Here is a 26,108-nt window from a genome sequence, read left to right as displayed (position 1 = left end):
ACCCTCAGCCACCCAACCCACAATAATCACATTAATTGTGTAATTATTGTTATATCAAACCATATTATATCATCCCTATTTAGTCAGATTTTACAGATAAATATGAAACAAAAAATAATGAATACATCTAAATACGCTAATATGTAACATCTATTATTGCTTTTTTTTCTTCGGTTTTAATGTGTATCATAACATAATATATGACAAAAGTCATGTTAATGTCGCTGATTTTCTTTTAGATGTGGTGAAAGGTTATTAAAATGCATAAATAAATGAACAATGATATGATAAATCTTGCATCTCTCTTAACCCGTCCTCAGGGTTGAAAACCACTGGCCTAAACTGGAAAAAACAGCTAAATACTGTACTGCACCTTCAGTAGTGCAAACAAGCTTCTCTCGAGAGCGTTAAATAATTCAGCTGCAGACTGGAAAATAGATGGAATAAAAGATCAGTGCAGTCGTTCTCAGTACCCCTTTAAGCAGAACAGTTCTGTCTGTGATCCAACTGCTTCTCCGCAGCACCAGGCCTGTATCTGTGTCAGCTCCCCAAGGATTGGGCTATGCTTAGATACGGAGGGTCCAGGTGAAAGTGCCCTTGTTACTTGAAATAATGGCCCTTTGAGGGAGCGCAGTAATTGCAACACTGTGGTCACGTCCGGAAATCAATCCCCACATGGAGGGAGAAAACTCTCACTTACGGAGTCCATTCACGTTCACTTCTGGGAACAAAACTCGGAAAGATGCCACTTGATGATAACCATTTGTTAGCCTAAATTCAATTAAATGAAGGCAGAGTACTTAATGTAGCCGGCGCTGAGCCTACTAAAACTCACAGAAACAATTTTACTTGAAATCCCAGTCTGCAATTGGTGTGCAGGGTGCACATGATCAGTTATCAAAAGTGGATCATATAGTCAAATTTGTGTGGTCTCTGAAAGTTGGTGCATACAGGGCAAGAAAGGATTGGGGCTTCCATTTCAGTTATTTTACAATAAAAGGCAAGGGACTAAAAAGCTATGATGCACCAATGTGGTATTCAGTGCTGGCATTTTTGAAGAAAGTGTTGAAAGTGTGAAACCTCTTTATGTGATCATGACTCATGTACTATAGTTTGTTATTTCTAAACACAATAGACAGCACCTTTGTGCAGTCCTTTTGTGTTTGAAGAGCCAGCATGACCAATAACACATTTTTCATTACATGACCAATATAATAGTCGGTGATTGTTTCAATATGATGTTGTAAAACGGTTTATAAAACCCTGAGGGCCAGATGTACGAACGCTTTTGCGCCCACTTCAGGCGTGTTTGTTTTGCTACGTGCGCGTAAAAGCGTGTCATGCATATGCATTCACGGGAGGGTCGAGGGGAAAGTGGGAGTTTCCCATAAAGAGATGGGAGGGGAAGCGTAAAGTACGCCTAATTATGTATTCCGCGGTATGTACAAAAACTGCCCGTGAAAGCGCGCCTCTTATTTTGAGGTGAAAATTCTCCGCCTCTTAAAAGCAGGTGTAAACCTGGAGGAGGGTTTCCTGGCATATACCTCCTGGTGAAATGGCAGCAGTAATCCGAGCAAGAAGACATAGGCCAAGGAGACGAGCTGAAAGGATTTTTGCCTCAAGGATGACACTTTTTTAGTTGAGTGAACATGAAATCATTAAGCGTTACAGGTTAAGCAGCCGTGCAATATTACAGTTCCTGGAAGAAATCAAAGATGACATTGAATCTCTGACTCAGCGTTCACATTCCGTTCCAGCAGTTGTTAAACTCCTCGCTACATTACAAATATTGGCATCGGGATCATTTCAAACATCAGCAGTTGGAATATCGCAGTCTGCACTCAGCCGTATCATAGCACCAGTACTTAACGCTTTGCTACAGCGCAATTTGTGGTATAGTGGGCGGAGAAAGGTGCTGATTACCCGATGAACTGCAGGTTTGGTAAATACGACGTAACCTAAAGTATCCCAGCGTGTGCTTTGTGCGGGTTGGCCATGGCGCTGATAACGCTACATTCGCAAATGTACGTACATCTGTCCCTGAGGCTGTAGACTTAAGTTGAGGCAAGAATACAAATGAAATATTGGTTTTGGCTAAATGAGTGAAATTGGAGCACAGTACTGCATTCAGATACAACTGCAATGCAACTAAAATTTGACAAAGTGTGTGAAACTGCAGTGTCTGATGTGTCTCTTTTCAGGGCGGCTTACCGTCCGGATTGGACTCGTTGAGAGGGACCCGCCACCATGGGCTGGTGGAGAGGGTCCACCGCAACCGCATCAATTCCCCCCATCGACGACCCATCGACAAGCACGGACGGCAGATATCCTTCCAAGCCTAAATCATTGACCGTGGGAGATCTCAAAGGGTGATCAGCGGTGTGGCAGTGGGTGTTGTGGCTTCCAGGTTGTTAGTCTTTATTGTTTTCTTTTTAAATTGTGGTTGGCGTTTGTGTGTGTGTGTGTGTGTGTGTGTGTGTGTGTGTGTGTCTTTGGTTTCAAGCGCGACCACACTTACCAGTGCAGGCAGCTGTTTTGCACCCTCAGGAACAGAATTAGTCATTATGCTAATTTGAAATGTGACGCGGAGACGGTGCGTTTTACTTGTGCGTTATGGACATCGACAGTAGGGGGATTCTCAGCATACTCCGGTTGTGTATGCATGTGTGTATTTTAGCGGCAGATGTGATTTTTTTATGAGGTTGCAGAAGGGTCTAATTGTAACGGTGATAAAACACAGAGTGAGGAACATAAGGGTTAGTGTTTGCACATAAGCTCTCAGCTACACCCTTTATTATTATTTCCCCAGAGTCTCCTCCAAGTTGGAGTGAGTAAGAGCAAAGAAATCTTTTTCTGGCGCTGTGTGTGTGTGTGTCAAAATTCATCACAGCTGCGTAGGTATCTCATGTAGCACAAAATAGAGACACGTTAATCAGTGGATGAATTTAGACGCAGAGTGATTAGCAGCCATTTTAAGTTATAAAATAATGGATTTTTTAAATGGGTTGTAGCTTGGAAATACTGTCTTGGAAAAATAACAATCAAAGCACTACTTTCATATTAGTCGTGTAGTTTGAGCTGCACTTAGGAAGTTGAATTATTAAGCAGGAATCATTACGGATTTGATTTGTAGGGCTGGAAGACAAGGTCCCGGATGTCTTCCCACAACTCAAGTGCCTGGAATTGTTCTGGCCTTGGCTTTAAAAAACTCCTGGACTAGTGGTCAAAGGAGCGGCTGTAAATACACACATTTCATTTTCTATAAATTCTTTTATTTTAAAAGCTTTTATTACGAAGCCGCAAAATCAGGAAATGTTGGGTTTACGTCTGCTGAAAGCGATCGTGAGACAGTAAGATAAAGTAGACATCTGGAAGTAACAAACGGGGACGCAGAAGAGAAACTAAACTTCAAACCACAGAGATCCAGTAAGAAGCTTCAAAGGTACTGAGAGCTGAACACCGAGACTTTAAAAAAAGGATTTCTCTCTGGTCAGGAGTCGAGTCTCCCCACACATGCTTGTCTGAGGGGGAGAAGGGGATATATATAGTATTACTTAGTCATTTTATTCTGTAAAACATTTTGTAAATATTGTTTAGAAACGGTTCTATATGAATTACATGTAGTTTTTCTTTTTTTAAAGGTACAGCATTTCCAGTCTGCTTGCAGTAAAGGATGAGTCTGTGTTACCTTATCAGACAGAAATCTATGCATTTACTGTACCGGTTATGTCTGACAATATGATAAACACAAATGTATATTATGCTTGAGTAAGTTAAACCCCAGTTAACAAAAAAAAGGATTATAATATTTTAATAAATAACCGGGAGAGTCCGGTACAGCCTGACTCTCATATTCAAGTTTACTGTATGTTCTGCTTGTTCAACGCTTGTTGGGTAAATTACTCTTAAACCTGTTTGGAGAGGATTTGAATTGCTATTTTTATTCTCAGTTCTTAACATTTTAGTGCTGGTGATTTTCCTTTGGGGCTGACTAAAACCTCTTTTGGGGGTGCCAAAACATCTCTATGCAGGAAAACCCCCTGTTCTAAAGTTTGTATAGAGTCATGCGTGTTTGTCATGTGTGGGCAGGGTTGATGTGTAATATAGATATTTGGGTGACCTACATTGAGGAGGATGTTTTGACTGTTTACATTAACAAAGTTCAACCGGTATAGCCTAGCTCTAAACATACCTGACTGTTTCAAAGGGTTCCTGATTGATTAACAGTGTAATTTAAACTAATGTAGTCAATATAAGCAAGCTCTGTGGTTTGTCTTACTTTTCCTGTTTATTGTGAATATTAGTTGTAATGTAGAACACACTGTAATGTACACAGCATGGGTGGAGGCACTTGTTTAAAAGTCTGCTCAATGATATATTGCCCAGCCCTAATGAGCAATTAATTGTTTGTGTTTGTATCCTTTGAGAAAACTTGCATTTGCTAGAGCAGGCATGTGTGTGACAGATTAGGTCAGAAGTCATGGTAGTGGGAGTAGCCAGTGTCAAATTTACACAGAAAAACCAGGCCCACACAAGACCCAAAGAGTTCTAAGGTGGTTACTTAGTCACCTTTTCTGTTCCAGAAGAGAGAAAAAAAAACTCATGAAAGTTTTTGCTGTATAGACTCTGTATTTGCCTACAGTATATTTAGCAACTTTGAGATACTTTATAAATTGGTCAAAATAAATCTTGGATGAGCTCAGCTCTGTACATCAGCTGTTCTGTATTAAAATATTCACATTGGAATAGGTGAACGAGCAGCTTCAGAGTTCTTAAAGTCTTTCTTGACATTATCTATACTCTAAGTATGAAAGAGGATTTAAAAACCCATTCCAAACTATAAATACTTACTTCAAGGCTGCCCAGTTAAAACAATGTGATACTGTATTTATTTAATAATGCCTGTAGGGAAATGATTGCAGAAGCCAGTAGACTTCAATGCTAGTGGTCTCTGTTTCTGCTGTTCTCAGAACAACAAACAACAAATTGTGCAAGGACAACATTCACTGAGGGCCAGCCTCCACTTTAGGCAGGGTTCCTGCATATGCAAACATTTTTTGTGAGCGTGCGAGTTAAAATTTCACGTGGTGGTATTCTTGCGACTGCTTGATGATCATTATCATCGGTGTCCCCGTCGGCACTTGGCGCCCTACACACAGCGCGTGATGTGCGTGTAAGTAGCGGCGTAGTAATGAAAACAATCCATTTATGAAGCGACCTATAGCTGATGATTTTTTTAAAAGCGAGATCAGAAACACAAAACCTGCAGAGACTGACACATGACAAAAAATTCAGATTGAAATATTTTGCAAATATCAAGTCTCAAGTCACTGTCAAGACCCAGGACTAGGTGGAGAGATTATATCCCCCAGTCATTGCTCATATTTTCGACAATCAAACCCACTCTTAAGGCTGTAATTGTCTTTCGCCAAAATAATGCTATTAAGTACAGCTGGGTATTAGAGCTTAGATCGGGCCCAAAAAAAATCAAACCTGACCCTACCCGACCCCGTGCACGTTGTGTCCGAGCCCAGCCCGATGCATTAACTGTAATTATGAGCCCGAGCCCGATTTGTAACCCCTAAAAGTTTTTAATACGTTGGCCGTACAATTCCGAGTTGTTTGAAATACAGAAATCTGTGTGAATTATTTTAATGAATAATGCAACAAGGACGAAGCTTGTAAACTGCGTTGTTTGTTTATTCAGAATGGAATGGATCGCAAATGGATCCGAATGAAGAAACGTTAAAAAAAAAAAAACCTCCACCCTAGCTCCCTCAGGCGAAAAGTGTGGGTAACCGATCAAGGCAGCAACATAATCAAAGCAGAATTCTTGGCAGGTAAGTTCTGTAGTTCGCTTCATCTACTGAGAATTCATTTAGTCTGGCAGCTGCAAACTAGACAATTATCTGCAGTTTAAATGATGATAACAGGAAGCGGCGCAGCATCTTGAAAATGAATATGTGTAGGTCTGTGGCTCTGGCTTATCCAATCATGATGCCATATTTTGAAAGTGGAGAAGTGGTTTCTGCCTGTGATTGGTTAAAGAAATAGAGGAGGGATTTTTGAATTAAGTCCCAATTTTACAATCCGTGCTTGTGTAGTAATGTGCAGTTTCTTCATACTGGACACACAACTTAAGTTTGCCATCTACAGTTTAGTTTACTATTATAGTTGATGAATGGTGTGAGGCAAGAGCAAATGAAGCTGTCAAATAACCAGTTTGACAGGATTGTTCCTCCTCTGCATCTGGAGAACCATAATGTTGTCCTTTTCATTTAGTTGTATTTGTGTATATTTGAAAAGGGGCTTATCCTGTGTTTTGTGTGAGTGGTCATAGCATGGCTCTAGTCTCTGTAAATCTGTCCCCACACTCATAATCATTTGTTCTAAACAGATGCTGTATAGAATAGTGATTGTCCTTGTCTGGCAACCACTCTCTGCTTTAATTTATTTTGGTGATCGGTCAACATTTTCAACACCCCTCCCTCCCTAAACAACTACCCAGAGAGGAGCTTGTTTCCATAGCAGAGGAGCTGCACTTAGTAGCAAGTAGTGACTGTCGGCAAGACGAAATGCCACCCTTCTGAAGTCCTGCCCTTCCACAGACAAAGCCAGGAACTTTGCCTCTGCCTTCAGTAGTAAATCAGATAATGCTGTCATTGTTTCACTACGTATTTGAAAAAGGCAGCTCCATTGTTCACATTTGTGTTTCACCGCTATAGGGCTTTAATGAGAATTTTGTCTTAAAACCTGTTAAACTCTCATCCTCTTAAGATTTAATGTCAGGCATTTAGAGCTTAGAGCTATAGTTAGTCATGGTCATGATGAAGTAGGGACCATGGACACTTTATACTTAAGCCCCTTTCACACATGTACTGCAAACCTGAAATTACCCAACATTACGCCGGCGGAGCTGTACGCGAGAACGCAAATGTCTGAATTAGTTTAATCGGACATCAAACAGAGTTGACCCTTGACGGCTCCCTCGTACAAATACGAGTATGTAATCTCCGATTGAGCCGATGTGTGAACAGAGCCCAATAAGTGTTTGTGCGGAGTATTCACGACAAGTGAGTGGGCGTGTTTATGACGTTTCTATTTTGCGCTTGCAAAACCGGAAGAAAACTAAAATCTGAGGGTGAAGAAGAAGGGTGATTTAAACAAAGATGCCAATGAAAGGAGAAAAAAAAAAAAAAAAAAAAAGGTTTGGGAACTTCTGTCGGTAAGGGCCGACACTGAAATCATCAGACAGATTCAAGGAACGGCAAGAGACTGTTGTTTATAACCAGGTTACGAACTAGCTATGACGCGGTGTAAACGGCGCCATGTCCTGCCTCGTGCTCGCTCCACCCAGGCGCTACCTCTCGTCCAAACCAAACAAAGTATTTCCAGTAAGCGAGAACTCGTCTGACACAGATAATCTCCTGTTGTGAGCTACTTGTGTGAAAGAGAAACTCGGGACAATGTCGGGACCTGATTCTCCTGGCACTGTCCGGAGTTCATATGAGAAAACCGCTTTAAGATTGTAACTATGCTGTATTCTACTTCCATTTCTTTCTGTGTGGTGAATCTAATAACAAAATGCATGCATGCAATCTTTATAAAAAATGAACTTAATATCACAGTGATGTTTCTGTGTTTCTGCCAATAATTCCCTTGACTAAAACCTACATAGAGAGCTCTCCGTATGGAGCCGTGTACCTGTCCCCACCTCTGGACAACAACTGGAGAAGGTGAGTAGCACATCTGTTGAGCTGCTGACAAAATGGTTATTGTCATCTTCTTCTACCAGAGTTTCCTGTATCAACCCTCTCCGTGCCTACTAGTCTTTCTATAGTCTTTAGTCTTTCTATATCTAGGCACCAGCCATCTCGATCAAACACAAATCACAAATGTATACAGCACTAAGTGGGTGTCCAGGGCAGAACTGAGGCAGGGTGACGGGTGGAGTTGTTGACCTTCATTGTTTGTGCACAAATGTTTCAAGTGCTGTGTTAGCCCTGGGAAGGCTGTGTCTACCTAAAGGTGTTTGACAGATAGCCTTTTCCTTTTTAAAGGTCATGCCCAACAGCAGTTGTCCTACTGTTTAGGGATTTTATGTTGTTACAGTACCACTGCCCCATGGTAAAGAATCTCCAGCAGGAATTCAATAGCCGTACCTGCAGGAAAACAATGGTACACTCGCTGGCCTTGATTTTTTTTGAGCTCTGGTTGTGACTTCGTAAAGCCGTCAGTGTATCGGTAGACAGCTTTTCCTTCAGTGTTTACGAGGGAGTGAATTATGGCCCTGTGATAAAAAGCTCAGCCAAGCTCCTCCCTCACTCGCTCTCTTTCACTCTTGCTCCGTCTCCACACTTGTGTTTTGTATGCTGGCTTGGGCCGGCTGCCAATCACCCTGCCTCGTCTTCTTCCACAGCGCAGACACAGACATTTGCCAGGCTCTGTGTGGAGCGTACTGTAACAGCTTGTACTGTAGAAGTGAATAAAGCCCACACCCTCTCATCATTGTGGACGGCACAAAACAGGTTTGCTGACAAACGTCCTCACAGAGCAACCAGACGTCAGTGTTCTCAGAACGTGTGTTTCTGGGAAAGCCATGTGGCACAAAGCAACGAATGCAGACTTTCATCTTTAATTCTGCTTTGTCGCAAACTGCTTGTACCTCTGTATTGATGAAACTAATCTGCCTGTAGCGTAAACCTATTTGTTAAATGCTGTAAAGTGATGGACAACAGCAATTTGTGGCAATTGTTTTCCATTGATTGCCATACATGGTCTCTGTAGACAGCCCTCCCCTGTTTGTGATTTAACAGCTACAATCAGAATCTCCCTGCTTTTCATAGAATTGTGAAAAGAATATGTCCAAGTAACCTTGTGAAATGGCACACAGCATTTATCTCGACTGTATTCTACTCATCTGTCCCCTTTGATTGTTTCTTGTCTTTTAACCATTCCACACTGTATATGTGATTGGCATCAGCTCTGTCAAGTCTCTGCAGGCCAAGCCTAGCCTCCTGCTTCAACCTGCAGCAGATTGTTGTCACAGTGTGAAACAGGGATATCAGCAGTGGATTTTGGCCCACTTCACTGTCGCAGGCAGAGATATACAACATTAAGCTGGCTGTGTCCAAACAGACAAGAGTCTGAATGCTTGGAGAGCCGCTGAATGTCCACCAATCTTACCATAAGAGAATTTAACACAAGCTTTAGTTTTTATTGTCTTTTCCGTTGATTCTGAGTGTTGAATATGTATTGATCCTACTTTAGGGGTGTGACTAGCTCACTTTTAAAACAACGTTTTGATTTGATCTAGATCTTTTTTGCTTGCATCTTTTTCCTAAAGGTTTAGCCAAGACAAACATGGGTGCTCTTTGCTACTCGTTCTTATTTCTAGTAGCTCAATGTTATTCTGCTATGTACAAAAAAAAAAAAAAAAAAAAAAAAAAAAAACTGGCCATTAAACCCTCCTGAAATTTAGGGATCTGGCAGAATGTCATGAGTGAATTACACTTTTATGATTTATGGTTGATTTACAAACTTACAAACTGAGTTTCACAGAGCATGTGAAAGAGTAGAATGGATAAAGAAGGTGGAGATTAATGTTGCACAGACGTAGTAGGATACAGCTTTTCTTTATTTCACAATTTTATCATGATTCATGTCATTTCAACACAAATATTTTGCAAGAATTTCCTTGTTCATGTGAGCTGTATACGTGGGAAAAATGAATGAACAGTACATAAGCTTGCTTTTGCACAAGCAGTGTTTTTACTTTTAGACTACTGAGACTACAGTTTTTTTAAATTAAAGACGTAAAGCACTGTCGGAGGGGAAATGATATATCAGACTCTAGACTGATGTCTAGGGAGGCTCTTCTTCCAGTAGCCTGCTGGGAAATCCCATTGAAGAAAATGTTTTCTTTTTCCCTGTTGTCCAAAGCACAGATCAGTGCTTAAGCTTAATATCCATCCATGGATGCTGTAGGCTCTTGTGGTGTTCCTCCTGCTTGTACGTCTCAGGGGAGAGTGGGGCGGTAAGTGTTTACAATGCCAACCACATCTGCATTACATTACAGGCAGTCCGCTCTGGAGAAAAGCCACAGAGCTCTTACAGTCCTTTAATTACCACAACAGTGATCAGCGATCTGCTGTCCAACCAGCAACCACCTTAGAGCAAACATCTGAGAACACGGGGACCGAGAGAGGGATCTTTTTGAAAAGCACCAACTACAATTACATTATATTTTTACTTTACGGCTGCATGTTTGTATTGAGATGACTAGTGCCAAGCTTCCCAGCCTCTGATAGATCACAACTTGGAGGCAGTAGGCCAGTGCTCAGGGATCGTAGGCACGACAGAAATGCAGGGGAACAGAGCTGTTCACATAGCCTTTAACCGCTCCATGACCAGAAGTCTTGGCCAACAGATTTTATCATCACTCTGGATTTTGTGAAGTCATTTTTTTTCTTTTTCTTTCTACAGGAAAAGAAGTGGTGATTTCCCAACTTTGTCCATCTGCAGTGTGTCAAACCATGATTTCTTTTTTTTTTTTTTTTATATATACATATTCAACATCTGTCCTCTAGAGTTTAATCAAAGTATAGTGCTTGTGTGGAAATGTGGCACGTCAAAGAATATGACTGTACGCTGGGAAGCGAAGGGGATTGGTTCCTGGAGTCCTCAGGCATCAGACCTGAGGACAGCCCCGTATGTGTCCCTTCGGAGACCATCTGTTTCAGGGTCAGAGCCTCGATCCAGTCCCACGCCCTCCTCCTCTTCCATTCACCCATCTTTGGCTTGCTATTCCTTCACCAGCCTCTCTCGGGATGAAATCTCAGACCGAGCTCCCTGGAGATTGCTCTGTAGAAGGGCCCTCCAGAGGAGGGATCTTAAAAAGGCCGTTTTTAGAAGATGTGGTGCGATGATTCGCCGAGGGCTTCTAACATCCATATAGGTGGTCTGATCGCTGCCCAAGTTACTGCTCATCAAGACCATCTTTTTTCTCACTCTAAAATCACATCACAAATTTTTGATTCTTTCATAATGTTAGGCTGGTTTACCTCAGTAGACCGTTGGTCGGTCTGTTTGTTTCATCTTTAACGCTGCACTATTTTGCCTGGTTAAAGTAGCCAAGCCTTGTTTCTAGATTTATACTATGTGCTTGGTAGCCAATATCCTAAGTTAATTTCTTGTGTTTATTTCAACATAATTACACTTTTCTCAACATGATAGACTCCTGCAGGAAAACATGTACAGTAACAGATGCCAAAATCAACATGTCATTGTGTCAGAGGGTTGTTGGATGGGAGGAGTGCCACAGCTCATCTGCATTCCATATCTCTAAATATAAGTATGGGCTATCACACCCAACAGTGACAAGCTTAGAGGCTACACCAGGTGATGTGACACATGTGGAGGTAGTATAGTTAGTCTACTGCTCATGAAATGTCCAATGACCATCCAGCATGTCTCAGTTTACAAAAGTGTTTCAAAGGTTTATGAAAAGCAAAACTGTTTAGCTTTTACTGATAAACCGCAACCGTGGCCACAACTGACAAAAATGGAATAATGGTAAATTGTAAAATGTAGTGTATGCAGGTATGTTCACACCAAACGCGATGTGAATTTAGGGCGGCGCAATTACGTACAAAGTCAATGCAAAGACGCAAATTGGCACTGGCTGCACCTCGCTTACAGGTGCTACCTGGGGGTTGTTTTAGCACACAACTCCTGCGTGTTAGAAATAAAATGCAAATTAAATAAGGTTGCGCCCCCCTGCTGGTTCCGTGGTGCTGGTGCCGCACATATCCGTATTGCGCTGTATATACCTTATGGGTAATTAAAGGCAACAGGATACATACACATATGCGCATATGCACAGAGATTTTTGCATCAGGGCCCCCAGTTTGTTGTCCTAAATTCCTATTAGTAATAATAGCATCTGGTAATGTGGGAACATCACAAAAAAAATGTGTCACGACTAGAAGAACTTGCACGCACTTTAAGTTTACCCTCCACATCTATGAAGGTAAATATGGTGCAAAATGTGAGAGCGCGTAGAAAACGATGTGAGAACTGGCAGAACAAAAAATCTGAACTTGTACGTTAAAATTTGCACTTGTAAAAAATATCAGACGCGCGCAGATTTGCCACTTTGTGATACGAGAAAGCACATATGTGAAGTTGCAGTGACTGATTCGAGAGGTCGTAATCACTGAGTTGTGGTTGTGATGGAAAGTGGACCTGAACAACAGAAAAACTAATATGAGTAAGTGTTGCATTATAAGTTTGCAGCTGTCATTGTGTTCATGTAAATATCAATCTACACATTTGTCAATATTTTTTCTGTGACTTCACATTCAGAATACGACTGTGTGTGATCATTTTTAACAAGTGCAAATTTTAACCTACAAGGTCAGATTTTTTTGTTCTGCAAGTTCTCACATCGTGTTCTACAAGCTCTCACATTTTTGTTATTTATCTTCATACACATCAAGTGTTTTAGATAATCTGGACTGTTGGCTTTTCAACAAGCTCTCCTCTACTTCTGACCTCTTGTGTTTTTTCCCCCATCTGACTTCATTCTAGAAATGTCATTGTGTTCCCAAATCTCTGCAATTGTTTTGAGTACAGTGTTATCATAACCAAAAGAAATAATGACCCAAACTATGACATAACAACCCAAGTTGTAATAAACTGAAATTATACTTTTAAGCCTAAATGCCATAGAACCTTTTAGACAAAGAAACCAGCATGTACTTCTTAAATTGAAGCTGAAAAACAAGACAATTAATACAAGTCTGTTGATACATTCTGGTATGCGGGCAGTGGTTGCTTCTGTGTCCTTTCAGCCTAAGGAAGAGTCAAGACCCCTTTTTGCTGAATGCTTCAGAAAAATCCGCTTAGTCACTGTTCCCACTCCATCGTTTATCAGGCTTTGACAATGACCCTTCACTTCAAGTGTTTTATGTTGTTTCTTTCTTTGGGCAGCCATTTCCCAGAGAGCTTGTTTTCTCTCCCCATTAAATCCCAGCCGCAGGTTTATTAAACCTTGGAGTTTTCACTTTGCTTTTAAGTTATTTTGTCTTTCCATTTTCCTCACATGTAGGGTGGATTCCGCTGTATTTTCCAGGGTCTTTCTTCCTTCCTTACATGTGCCAGCACAGGCTGATCATACTTTTTACCAGTATATTTCCTCTTCTTCACAAACCTTAAGGCAGGAGCCAGGGGTCTCTACTTTCATCCAGTAAATTTCTTTCATCTTTTTCCTCTGTCTCTCTTTTGAAGGGAACAGCAGCCATGGACTGAGGAAAAACGGCCTGGGTTTAGATTAATATCACAACTCAACAGGTGACCCTTGACCCCTCTCTCTCTCTTTCTCTCTCTCTCTCTCATTCCCTCAGTCTGTCTTTATCCCTTGCTCACACAGACCAACAATTCTGTTCTTTGTCTTTTTGCAATCTCTCTTGGCTACGTTGCGTCCTGGTTTCAATCCTTTGTAAATCTCCGCCTGATTTGTAACATCTGAATAATCCACTCCTTTCTTCCTTTGAAGCACTGAAATAGAAGGCCACAAATCTCCACTAAAGACTTATGGTTGATTCATTATTATTTATTTTTCTCCTTGTAGTTCTCCACTCATGTTTCCAGTTTGGTATTTCTGAAACATTAATCAATAATTCCTCTTACTAACCCAGCTTTAGGTCTCGTGTCTCCTTCGCACTCTTAACATCAAGGCTTATTATTCACATTTTCTTACTTTCAGCCTTTTTACATCCTTATTTCAGTACTGTTTTTGAAACCAATTGAGTTACTGTTTTCTGGATTCAATGCAAATCCAGTTTGTGTTGATCACTGAGAGGGCATGGGCAGTGCTATGGGACCAACACAGAGAGGAGTTCAGAGTACATCCCCAAACTTAATTGTTCAAAATTGTATTTATTTTGTTTTGAAATAGCAACAGTGCTTATTGAATTAGTTTCACTATGGGTTATTGGAGAAATTTATTTGTAAGCGTGTACTTTAACATTGTGGAGAATGTGCTTATTTGCTGTCTCACCAAGAGTTAGATGAGAAAATTATCAAAATGGGTTATGTGCATATGTTACCTCTCTGGGTTCAATACAGAGTTAGCTCTAGAACATGTTTATACTAGCTTTGTATTAAACTGTCTGCTGGCAGCCGTGCTGTAGTCAAGACCCACTTAAAGGACAATTACGGCCCAAAATGAACCTAGGGGTTAATCATTTTCATGCTAATCGAATGTGTTTGTAGTTTGAAAGAAGCTAGCGCGGACCGCTGATTAGCTTACAACACTAGTATTCGGGGCACAGGGAAAGTAAAAACGGATTGCTGTTTTGTATCTCTAAAAAGGCTCAAAAATATCACCAAACTTCAACGGTAGCATAATGAGGGTCCCTAAATGTTAACCGAAGCATTGAGAACTGTTTTAAGTGTACAGACAGTTTATTGAAAAGAGAGATTATAAAGACACTCGCGTTCATGTTTACATGCGGCCGCCGTCTTGAAAACCAGTCATGACTTACAGCTGGCGATGCAAACTACAATCAAAAGCAATTTGTTCAATATATATCTGAAATAATCGCACCGATGTAAAACATAACTTGTCTAGTGTAGCTACTTATTCAGTGGATAACTGTCCATCTGTTCCCTCCGGTCTGGGTCGCTGTCTCCAATTTATTTTCAGGACATGGAAAAACGTTTCCCCGTTTATCAGAGAGGGGAAATCTTCAGACAGTACAAAACACAGCGTCTCTTGGGTATCGCGACGCAACAGGTCCCACTCCGTGCAACACAGTCAGTCACAATGTCCGCAGGTACACCACCAGTTTCCCGAAGTACGTGGCTGTGTTGCAGCATTGGCTACTGGTAGCTCTCTCTCTCTCTCTCTCTCTCTCTCTCTCTCTCTCTCTCTCTCTCTCGTAGCCCTTTCACGGAGCTCCCGCAGCTCTTCGTTCAATAAACTGTCTGAGAGTTATTTAATTTTACTAAACAAAACCCTTCACTGTGTGTATAGCCAGTAGCTTCACTATAAGGTAACAGGACTTCTGAGATGCTCAGTGTTTCCTCTATGTTGATTTGACCGTGGCGGACCCCCACGGCAACATTTCTGCCCCCCCACGTATCAGAAATAGGGCTGTATTGTTAGAGTGCATGTCGGAGAAAGTTTGTATTTTAGGTGCATTATTTACATGCTGAAGTAGTTAGACTGCATTAAGATAATGTAATTAATAGTGGGTTTATTGTTATTTGCTACAGAATGCTTAGCCTATATGTCAAGATCAAAGTTGGCCTATATAGTAACTCAAAAAATACAGTTCACTCACAACTGAAAATATGCCTCATTGTGTGTGTGTGAATAGAGGTGAATAAATATATTTGTTTGTGTTGCAGCAAAGTGTCCGTTCCGTTTCATGGGGGATGTTCGGACCTGCCCCCACTGCTACAAAAAATCCTAAAGGAAACACTGGATGCTGTGTGCAGTCACTGTGCCCAGCTGTAAAGAAATGGCGGTAACAATTTACTTGAAGGTATCTCCATAAGAGTGGAGGGTTCATGAACCCTAACCCTAACTTGTCATGACCAAAACCGAATGACACTTACTAAGAGAAGAGTTATGTCATAAACGTTTGACTTGTTTATAATGTTTATGACACGTCCATGACAGTGTCATGTCACTCTTATGTGATACCTTCAAGTAAAGTGTAACCAAAATGGCTTTGATGCTTAAGCTTACTGCTCGTTAAACCAATATATTTTAGTGTCATTTAAAGTAATTAAACTGTAAAAAAAAAAAGCCAATCTTTTCAAATGTTAAATACTGCCCACCTCTGCACAATGAAGCACAAACATCCAAGTGAAGTAACCAGTAGGCGATTTGAGGAGGGATGCTATCCTGCTTGACAGTGTTCAATCAATCAAAAAAAACAAAAAGCTAATTATATGACAGTAGAGTTTAGCATAGACTCTGGCAGTATGCGCCTTGTGTCAGACGTGGCTGGCGTAGTGAGAAAGTGTTTCTTAGGGATACGCGGGGAGGTGTACCCCATATGTGAGATACCGAACGAATGCTTGAAAGAGAACTCTCAATGTTCTAAATGTGTACATAGTGCATAAGTTTTTAAAAAGAAATGCTAATACTCCTATGAATTTTTTATGTAAAACATGGCAAATTTATTCCGTTACACGCAATGAGTTTTCCATTGTTGTAATATTGCATTTTCCTTAATTGCTGTGTTGCTCGCCATGTTTTGAATTTGAAATACAACTTCAAAAACAACACGTAAGCTGATTAGATAGTCTGGCTGGTGAGTGATCACTCTGATAATCTTTATGTATAATTATTTTCACATTTGCAATTTATGTGGCATAATTATATCAGTTACCTTTACATCTGCCCAACAACCAAACAATTTGCAAAGAATTTTGCATGTAAAACAATCTAAACTCTTTAAAGGTCCCATGGCATGAAAATGTCACTTTATGAGGTTTTTTTAACATTAATTCGTGTTCCCCCAGCCTGCCTATGGTCCCCCAGTGGCTAGAAATGGTGATAGGTGTAAACCGAGCCCTGGGTATCCTGCTCTGCCTTTGAGAAAATGAAAGCTCAGATGGGCCGATGTGGAATTTTCCCTTTATGATGTCATAAGGGGAAAGGTTACTTCCCCTTTCTTTTGGAATTTGGCCCACCCATGAGAAAGAGAGAGACATCATGGCTTTCAAACGAGCGAAGCTTGGCAGTTGGTAAAGGCCACACCCCCACCCTCCACCTTGCCCCCCACCTCTCTCCTTCTCAATAGAATTTAAAGCTACAGACACAGAAATGGCACATCCTAAGGAAAGCTCATTGTGGGACTAGCTCTAGTGGCTGTAATTCTGCACCAAAGCTGAATTTCGGGAAAGAGACTTCAGATACAGTATTAGGGGACCACTATGGCCTATATAAAAGCATCCAAAAAGCAGCATGTCATAGGACCTTTAATGTCACAATCTCAAAGATATCCGTTTCGTTGTCTTTGGGGGGCTATAAGCAGTAACTGAAGGTAACTTCCCTAACAGTGATGCCGGTGAGTTAAAGAGGGAGTTTGTTGCGTTAGCTCAGCCTACACTCTCTGGTGGACCAACCACTGCTGGCTGATTGGTATACCATTAACTGTGTGCCGCTTGGGATTTTTTTCCCAGGAATGTCGCCAAAGACACCCAGTTCATAATATTTCAAATACAAAGGCTTTCATCAGTGGGCCTTAGGCTCAGTCACCATTGTGTTCCCTCATGCATAGATAGTGACTCAACAGACATTTATTTAAATGAAAATCTTCGAGATTATTACTACTAAACTATGACCTGGAGACTCTATTCTACGCTTCTAACTTGAGTGTGATTGCTACATTGTACTAGAAGGAGATTAGAATGACTCATGAAAGAAGCCATTGAGGCTTAATGGATAGCACTAGAGAAGGCTCGCAGCTGGAGTGAAATAGGTGTGTGTGTGTGTGTGTGTGTGTGTGTGTGTGTGTGTGTGTGTGTGTGTGTGTGTGTGTGTGTGTGTGTGTGTGTGTGTGTGTGTGTGTGTGTGTGTGTGTGTGTGTGTGTGAGATATACTTGATCTTCATTTTGAGAAGTTTTTACAAATATTGTAGAGTTGTCAGTTCCCTCTATTTCATGTATCAATATAATTAGGGAAAAACACACGTATTTCTATGAGTATTTCATCTCTGAGCCAAAATGTGTTTTCCTCTCAGACTGATAAACATTTAGTCCAGAGCCTGCTAATGAATGCAGCTTGTGTGGAGGCAGAGCAGGAAGCCGAATGACTCACGGGCGTTACAGCCCTGAGAATTCCTCTGCCTCTGTACAAGGTGCCGGAACATTATGCATAATTTTCATCTTCTTCCTCCTCCTCTTCGTCCTTCACAGAACCAACTCGGACTCTGCTCTCCATACAAGCGCTATGAACCCAAACCCTCAGGACCCCTTTGGCATGAACCAGCAGATGGGTCGAGGTCCCCTCCAGCGCAATGGTGAGAGTAACACACACAAACACAACCAGAACACAAGTTGTTTCTTTATTTGTGTCTGCTTGACTGTGTTTTGTAATCTATGTCCTGCAAGAGATGTTCTTCTTTTAATGTGCCCTTAACTGTGTGACAGCTAATGGAGGCTTGTACCTCAGCTCTATCATTTGTATCCATCTCTGTTTAGTTTAATTTTTTGACTAACTGCACAATTTAAAACGTCTTGTGTCGAGCTTTAAACCAATTACATACCTGATATATACTCTATCTGTACTGATCTCACTTCTTCAATCACTGTTATTGGCCATCCACCGGTCTTCCATCATCAGACCTCCATCTCAACTAGGCATGGGCCGGTATACGATTCTGACGGTAACCTGATAACCTTAAGCAAAAATATCACAGTATTGCAGTATTGCAATTACAGCTTTAGAATGTATTTTTTATTTTAAACAATCTGAAAACTGGGAGGGAGAAGGATAATTAAACAGCAGTTCTTCTCCTTGACCACTCATAAAAAAACAGCTCATACCTTAGGAACGGTAGCACAGAAAATGTTAGTGGTTTTGAAACCTTGACTTTTTCAAACCGCTGTATACCTTGAAAACAGTAACCAGCCCATGCCTAATGTCAACAAGCTAACCGAAGCCTTCTAGCTATATAGTTTAGAGAATATTATAGATCCAAGATGAAACTGATAGAAGGCCGGGGCTCAGAGAAAGAGTCGCAATTACAAAGCTATCTGCTACTTTAGCACCACGGACAGCGCCATGGATTTAACAATACACAGTTAAGCTTGATTTATGGTCCTGCGGAGGCTCCACACAGAGCTTTCGCCATAGCCTGCGTAAGTGGCCTGAAGTTTATACTTGTGCGTTGGTGTGTGCGTCAATCTAATAGCATGGCCGGCGCGTGTGCGTGTGGAGCGAGTGAGAGTGACGCGATTTAGCTTCAGAGCGAGTAGCGACTCTAGAGGCATAGTGAAAGAAACAAAGTGTCTCCCCTGTGCTTTCTGACCACGGTGAGAAATCTGGAGCAGGAAAAGTTATCCCTCTCCTTAATTTCATGTTGTTTATAGAGAAGGAGAAGCAGGAAATGAGTCGGGGGGTAATGCAACGCTACCAAGCCACGGCCGAGCGATGTGTAGTTACATGTTTCGAGAGGTGCACGTCAGGCTATGGCGTAGGGTCTGGCGTAGGTGCTTGTCTCCAGGTACCTACGTACGTAACCACGCCGTAGATTTTACGCAGAAACCTACATCACGCTTTAGGCTACGGATATTTCAGAGCAATGAATATTTTTTTTATATCTTAAAAGACTGGATCTTCACGTGTGTTCTGAACCCTGTCCTCTCCTACTAGCAGCAACTTGTTTGTTTATGAGCAAAACCTTTGATTCGACATAGTAATAACTTTGCATTAGATGTTAGAAATCACAAATTAAACAGTCTCAAGTCATTCGTTATTATCATTGCTTGCCTCCTAACTCTTCACTCTCCTCACTATCGTTATGGGAAAAGATCTCAATATACTGATTTTTGGTTTGGCTACATTGGATTAATCATGCACTTGGGGAACTGACATTCTTATAAAATATTAAATGCCTTTTTAATTATTACATGCCTTTGCCGTCTCTTTTTAAAAAAAAAAAAAAAAAAAAAACACTTCCCTACATTTAATAGGGCTGCACAATATATCGTTTTTTTAATTGCCATCGCAATATAAACTTGCGCAATAAGCACATTGCGAAAAACTGCACTTTAAATGCAACTGTCATTCTTTTTTTCTTTCTTTTTTTTTGGTGCCTTTTATGTTCAATTCAATGTTCAATTTGTTCAGCAAAAGAATGTTAGAAATTATTTCCTTTTATTTGTTTTAAATTCAACAAGCAATTTGTTGTATTTTAGCAGAATACCGAAAGCAGCAGAAATGCAGAACACTTTAATATCTGTTTACATATCACAAGTAGTATCGTTATAGCAATATTCAACAACGCAATCGCATATTATTCTCATATCGTGCAGCCCTAACATATAATATATTTGAATTTCTGCTTGGGTCTTGATTTGTGTGAAGTGCTGCATGTGTTGCTGACCTGATGTGACACAAACCTGTTGTTTCACGGAGTGAGTGTAGAGGATCATGTGGAGCCGAGCTGACAGGATCTATTAACAAACGAAAGGCAGGTGGGATATTCACAGTATGACATGCGCGACACCCTCCAAGGGTAGGAAACAGCCGAGAGAGTCTAATTAAGAACCACTTGTGTATTGAGACATCACACAAAACACTCATCCAGTGCATTGTACTTTGTCGAAGACGCGCAGCCTTGTGAAAGCAGAGCTCGACTGTATGTCACTGCAGCACAGAGTCAACATGTTTTCAACTCCGTCACATGCACTATGCAGGCTGCTCCTGTACCGGGCCCATGTCGTAGTAATCATGCTAGTTTATGGTGTTTGTGTTGCTTCTATTCTGGTCATTTATTAACAGAGAACACAGTCCATCCAGCCAGCTGCTTTTCAGTCTCGTACACTATACACAAATCAACGTCAGGCCTTTTGTTGCTTCAAAATGTTGTGTGTATTCTTTTTGTAGTTGAATTGGAATTGGTCCAAAGAGAAAAGGATCCAACTTTAAGTCCTAGAATGAATCCTCCTCCCTCTCTCTGCCTCTCTCCTGAGCGGTTTCCGTCTGAGCGTTCAGTGTGTTTCTGACAGTGTTTGTCACGTTTGTCTGATCTCCAGAGCTGATGAAGTGTGTGGATGAGAGAAGTGGAGTACTTTTCACTGTGTTTAGCCAACAAGTTTAAACAGGATATTGCCTTAAGATCTGGGCCAAGTATGAGTTTCACATACTAACAGATTCAACCCAGTGTATATAAATAAATTGTCTGTTGTGCTTTAAGTTGCTCACCTTAGACCCAGTTGGAAATGTTGGCCTGCGTTTACAAAAATAGCTGATATTAGGTATTTCATGTTCATGATTGCTTCATGTTTGTTATACCCATGTCCCATGAAGCTCTTGTGAATGGCTGCAACTAACTATTATTTTAATTTCACACTGATCTACAGATTATTTTCTAGATTAATCATTTGGTTCCATAAATCCCATGACAAGTTCCCAAAGTCAATGATGACATTTTAAAATGTCATATTTTGTCAGATTTTTGTCCAAAACCTAAAGATATTCAGTTTACCATCACAGAAGAGAATATTTCAATTTTTAAAAAGCTGAAACCAGTAAATGAAAACCCGTGCCTACTACCGAAGCTTCGACGCTTCGGTAGTAATGAGCATCGAATATTCAAAGCTTCGGAACATATTATTATCTCTAATAAAGGCAGGAATCTCTATGTGTCTGTCTGTTTGCATTTTGATTATTTTGAGAACCTTTCATCCAAACGACTTCACAAGTGAGTGCAGTGTCGTGTATGGTGCAATGTAGATAGACAGGCCAGACACGTTCAGAATTAATAAACTTTTAACCTCTCAAGGATCACCATCCCGTCAACGGGACACTTTGTGACTGGGGCGTCACTGTAACCTCGATAAAACTTCCACTCATGAGCGTTTTTATAACTTTAAAGCATTAAATCTTTAAAATATACAGCCATGTACACAACTGTTACAAAGTAACAGAAAATAAAACAATTCAGCCGTAATCTGCAGCCGAGAGTGCATGCATACCTGTTGTCGTTGTCCTTTCAGCAACAAAGTGGTATTTTGACCAAAACTTGATTTTCATAAATCCCTAAGAGTCCAAGGAAATGTAATATCCAAGCTTTATATTCCAAAATGATCTCTTTGCCTCACAATGTTGAAGTTTCTGGCCGAATCACAACGGAAAAACGCGAAACAGTTTTCCATTTCCGCACTTCTTATCGCCGCTAGCTTCTCTGCCCAGCTTGCTAAATGCTCAAAGTGGGCAACATCGTGTACAGACAGTATCTTCTTCTTCTTCTTTCTAGTTTATTGGCGGTTGGCAAACCAACTTAAATGTGCATTACCGCCACCAACTGGACTGGAGTGTGAACGAGAGATAAATGCAGAAAATAAATAAACCAAAATTAAAAATTAAAAATATTTGAATATTTGGGTCCAGCCCTACCTGGAATCAAGCCATTCTAGTTAAACTGTATATGTGGGGAGATGATTATATTTCCTCAGGGGTGAACTGAGCTGGCTGTGGAGGATCACATAGTGTATACAGTACACTTTTCTTGCATAGCCTGCTGTATATAGTCTACCAGCACATACTACACATAGCTGTTCAGGCTGTATATCCTTTCCTCTAGAAGAGGCTAGGACACCAAACTGGTTCATGTTAGGGAGCGAGCAGCGCAGACACATCGGCTCACTGCGAAGCCCAGGGCCTCTTTGGCACCTCTAAATGTTTCAGCGGGTTTGGAGTGGTGTTAAGCCCTGGCTGATTAAAGAAGCATCTAACTAGAAATTACAGCTATGAGTCACATTGCCGGGATGGAAACACTTAGAGCAGAGGAGTTCAGCTACAGTCTTTTTGGTGTGATCTCCTCGCTGCCAATTGTTGTCAATGGAAAAGGAGCAGCATTAGTCATAAAAAAATGTAATGTTACCGCTGCAGCAGAAAGGCTTCTGATTACTACAATGCTCTAGGAATAGACAGTGTTTTTTTTTATATATATATATATATATATATATATATATATATATATGTGTGTGTGTGTGTGTATGTATGTATATGTATATATATATATATATATATATATATATATATATATATATATATATATATATATATATATATATATATATATATATATATATAAATATAATTAATTTTTCATATTTCTTGACCCATATTGAGTGCATTGCACAGTGTAAGTGATCCAGCCCGGGACACAGGCCAGCTGTTTTCCATCCCAGTTGTCCTGTTTCCGTTCTAGTTGCACCTCTGCGAGCTATAGCGAGTAGATGCCTTTTGAAGGGGAAATGTAATCCTGCCAGTAGGGCTGTATCAAATAGTTTGAAGCCTCATTCATAATGTTGACATTCAAATTCTAAATCAACATTCGATCAAAAAACTATTCATTCTGTTTAAACCCGGTATTTCTGCACAGTCGCAGATAAAGATTTGGCTACACTAATATTGTTAGTATTATACTATTTGTAGAATTATATCTCAGTGGCGGCTGCGTAGGGTTGTTTCCGACTCGATCCGTGTGATCCAAACACTTCCAGTAACGCGATAGCACTGTAAAGTCCAATGAAAAACAGACGTAATCATTCCCAAAATTCACAACATGTTTTTATCTAACAAATATTCTGCTACAATCCATATTTGTTGCTGTTTATCCTTTCAGAAACATTTTCTCTTGGGTAAAAAAAACCCAACAGTTTGGCACGCACTTGCATTAATGGAGCGCTCTAGCAGTAACCAAACAGCAATATAAATTACATTCCTATAACCAAAATGAGGATTTTGTTTGAGGATTTCTTTTATTTTTAGGGTGATGACGTCCTAAAACATGACAACAGACATTCAAAGCTCATTTGGAGCGTTGAATGTGACATTCGGTACAGCCCTAGATGCCAGAGCTCATTGTCCTATCTGCTCCAGCAGCCGGAAAGCTGCCTCTCCAAAATGAACAAGCCTCAGAGAGACTGAGAGCATGAAAGGACAAGGACTGGGTGGGCAATGGTTCAAAAAGCTAATGGAAGTCTGAGCTGTGAGGAGACTTGAAGGAGACATCAAGAGAAAAGAAAACATATTTTCCTAATAAGTAACAGAGTGCACTAAAGTGTTTTTGCTGAACACAAAAGTTACACACGGACTAGACAAAAGTTAAAAGGAGGGAAAGACAAAGGCATGTGTCCCTGGCATCGGGTCTACGGTAAGAAGCAAAAGAAAGAGGCTCTTTGTGGCATGAGAAAAACAATGGCCCTCTCTTCATTGCTCATCAGTCTATGAACACCCACCCCCCACCCACCCAGCTTAACCTCCTCCCTGTCCTCCTCTCTGTGACTGATAACATGATGCCAGATGCCCAGCTGTTGTGTTTATGAAACTACACAGTAATTGCCGTGTGTATTGCAAAGGGCCTGTTCCTGTCAGAGCGACTGATCATTGTGCCTGACATGCCGGAATAATTCAAACAGCTGGTTATTATTAAATATCCTCTAATGTTCCTCTGCTTTTTGTTTTCATGTCTTTTCTTTATTTCTCCATTTAAATTGCCTCACCGTCCTCAATTGTTGCTGTTTTATTTGTTTCTTTCTCCTGAAGGCTGGAATGCAGCAAGTGTAAATGAGTCCGAGTTGGACGGCTCCGGGAATGGTGAGTTGCACATACTTTCAGTAATCGAGGGATAATATCCAGTAGTTTGTCTTGTATTAACAGCCTGTTTAATTCAAGTACGTTCTTCTCTGCAGTCTTCTCCTTCCCCACCCTGACTAACGAGGAGAATCTAATAGGTGTCAATAAGCCCCTTCCCAAGCAGCTGTGGGAGGCCAAGAAGGTGAGGCAGTTCTTCTTACATCAACATCTGGTTGATTCTGTCTGTGCTGTTTGACAGATGATCCTCTGCATATTTTGGCATTCATTGCTCTCGCATTGCGGTGCATTGTCGCCGTGCTTTTCATAATGACTGACTTCACAAACATGTATGTCTTTTAAGAAAAGGCCACTATGTCACATTAGGCGATTGTGACACTTTTAAATTCCTCCCGTGACTTGGCAGAGACAGGTTAAACTACACACTGAACCATACATGTCTTTCCTGCATGACCGCAAATATCAGGCAGGCTGGGTCAGAGATTAATTTCTGGGATCAGGAATGTCAATGACAATGACATTTAACGCATCATGGGGGGAAAAAAAATCATAGACAACAACAAAACTAGACGAGAAACTTCAAAACAAAGGAGGCATATTTTTGTTAATGTGGAATGTTGCACTTAGTGCATGTAGTGGATTTCAGGGGATTTGCAGCTCATTACAGATAGATATACACTGATCAGATACAGAAGACCAGTAAGGGTGCGGATACTGACCTCATTTTCATTTTCAATCAAAGATTGGTTACACTTTACTTGAAGGTATCTACATAAGAGTGACATGACACTGTCATGAACATGTCATAAACATTATAAACGTTTATGACATAACGCTTCTTTTAGTAAATATCATGCTAATACGGCACTGGTGCTTTAATGACTATTTTCTACCGGACCGATTAGCAACGCAAATTTCGGTGCCTTATTTAAGTGCTACTTAAATGCCTGCGCTTCTCTCTGATGCTCCGAAAACGGACGTTAGAGGGAACTGAAACATTGCAGCATGGGATGCTAGTTAACACTACACTTAGCAGCAGGTAACGTTAGCCTACTGTTAGCTAGCAGCTGGAGTAAACACGGTTAAAATGCTGACAGCTAAACGGTGTAAAAGTGTTTCTGTATTTAACTGGAGAGGATTCTAACACCAGACTGTAGCTGCCGTTTTCTGAAAAACACAGACTCAGCCTCGTGGTGCATTCAAAGAAATTGTAAAATACCCTTTTCCCATCCAGTGGTTGTTATTGTCGTTAACAGGAATTTACTGGTGAAATAAGTTATTGTTATTACATTTTTAATAAATCATTTAATGTTATATAATGTGTGTGTGTGTATGTATATATATATATATATATATATATATATATATATATATATATATATATATATACCGTATTTTTCGGACTATAAGTCGCATCAGTCAAAAAATGCGTCATGAAGAGAAAAAAAACATATATAAGTAGCACCGGACTATAAGTCGCATTTATTTAGATTATAAATACAAGAGTTATTCAACTACACAATAGCACACAGAACAATACGCTGAATACGGTAGGTGTCCAGTATGTTAACGTAACACATTAACAGTTATTGAACTATACAATAGCACACAGAACAACTAGCTAGCAGGGCGTGGAGCATGGAGGTATTAAAAGGCGTGGAGACGTAACTGCACCGTGAACGAGCCCCTCCAGACTCCTTCCTCCAGCTCTGGCCGTCTTGCTTTCAGCCCACGATTAGCCGATTAGCTTTCTTTG

The 26,108-nt window shown here is 40.6% G+C and overlaps 1 protein-coding gene across 1 annotated transcript in view; it reads left to right on the top strand.

Annotated features, from left to right (window-relative positions):
- The window catches only part of crtc3 (CREB regulated transcription coactivator 3), a 46,958-nt gene that overhangs the window by 6,580 nt on the left and 14,270 nt on the right, over positions 1-26,108 (top strand). The window contains exons 3-8 of the mRNA XM_028577718.1: positions 2,202-2,324; positions 7,675-7,736; positions 13,291-13,353; positions 17,941-18,044; positions 24,305-24,355; positions 24,451-24,536. Of these exons, the coding sequence (XP_028433519.1) occupies positions 2,202-2,324; positions 7,675-7,736; positions 13,291-13,353; positions 17,941-18,044; positions 24,305-24,355; positions 24,451-24,536 (489 nt within the window). The remainder of the gene's footprint in view (positions 1-2,201; positions 2,325-7,674; positions 7,737-13,290; positions 13,354-17,940; positions 18,045-24,304; positions 24,356-24,450; positions 24,537-26,108) is intronic.

Source organism: Perca flavescens, chromosome 1 (genome assembly GCF_004354835.1).
Source record: "Perca flavescens isolate YP-PL-M2 chromosome 1, PFLA_1.0, whole genome shotgun sequence".
Taxonomy (NCBI): Eukaryota; Metazoa; Chordata; class Actinopteri; order Perciformes; family Percidae; genus Perca; species Perca flavescens.
Note: the sequence above shows the minus strand (reverse complement) of the source record. Positions and strands in the feature narration are given on the sequence as shown.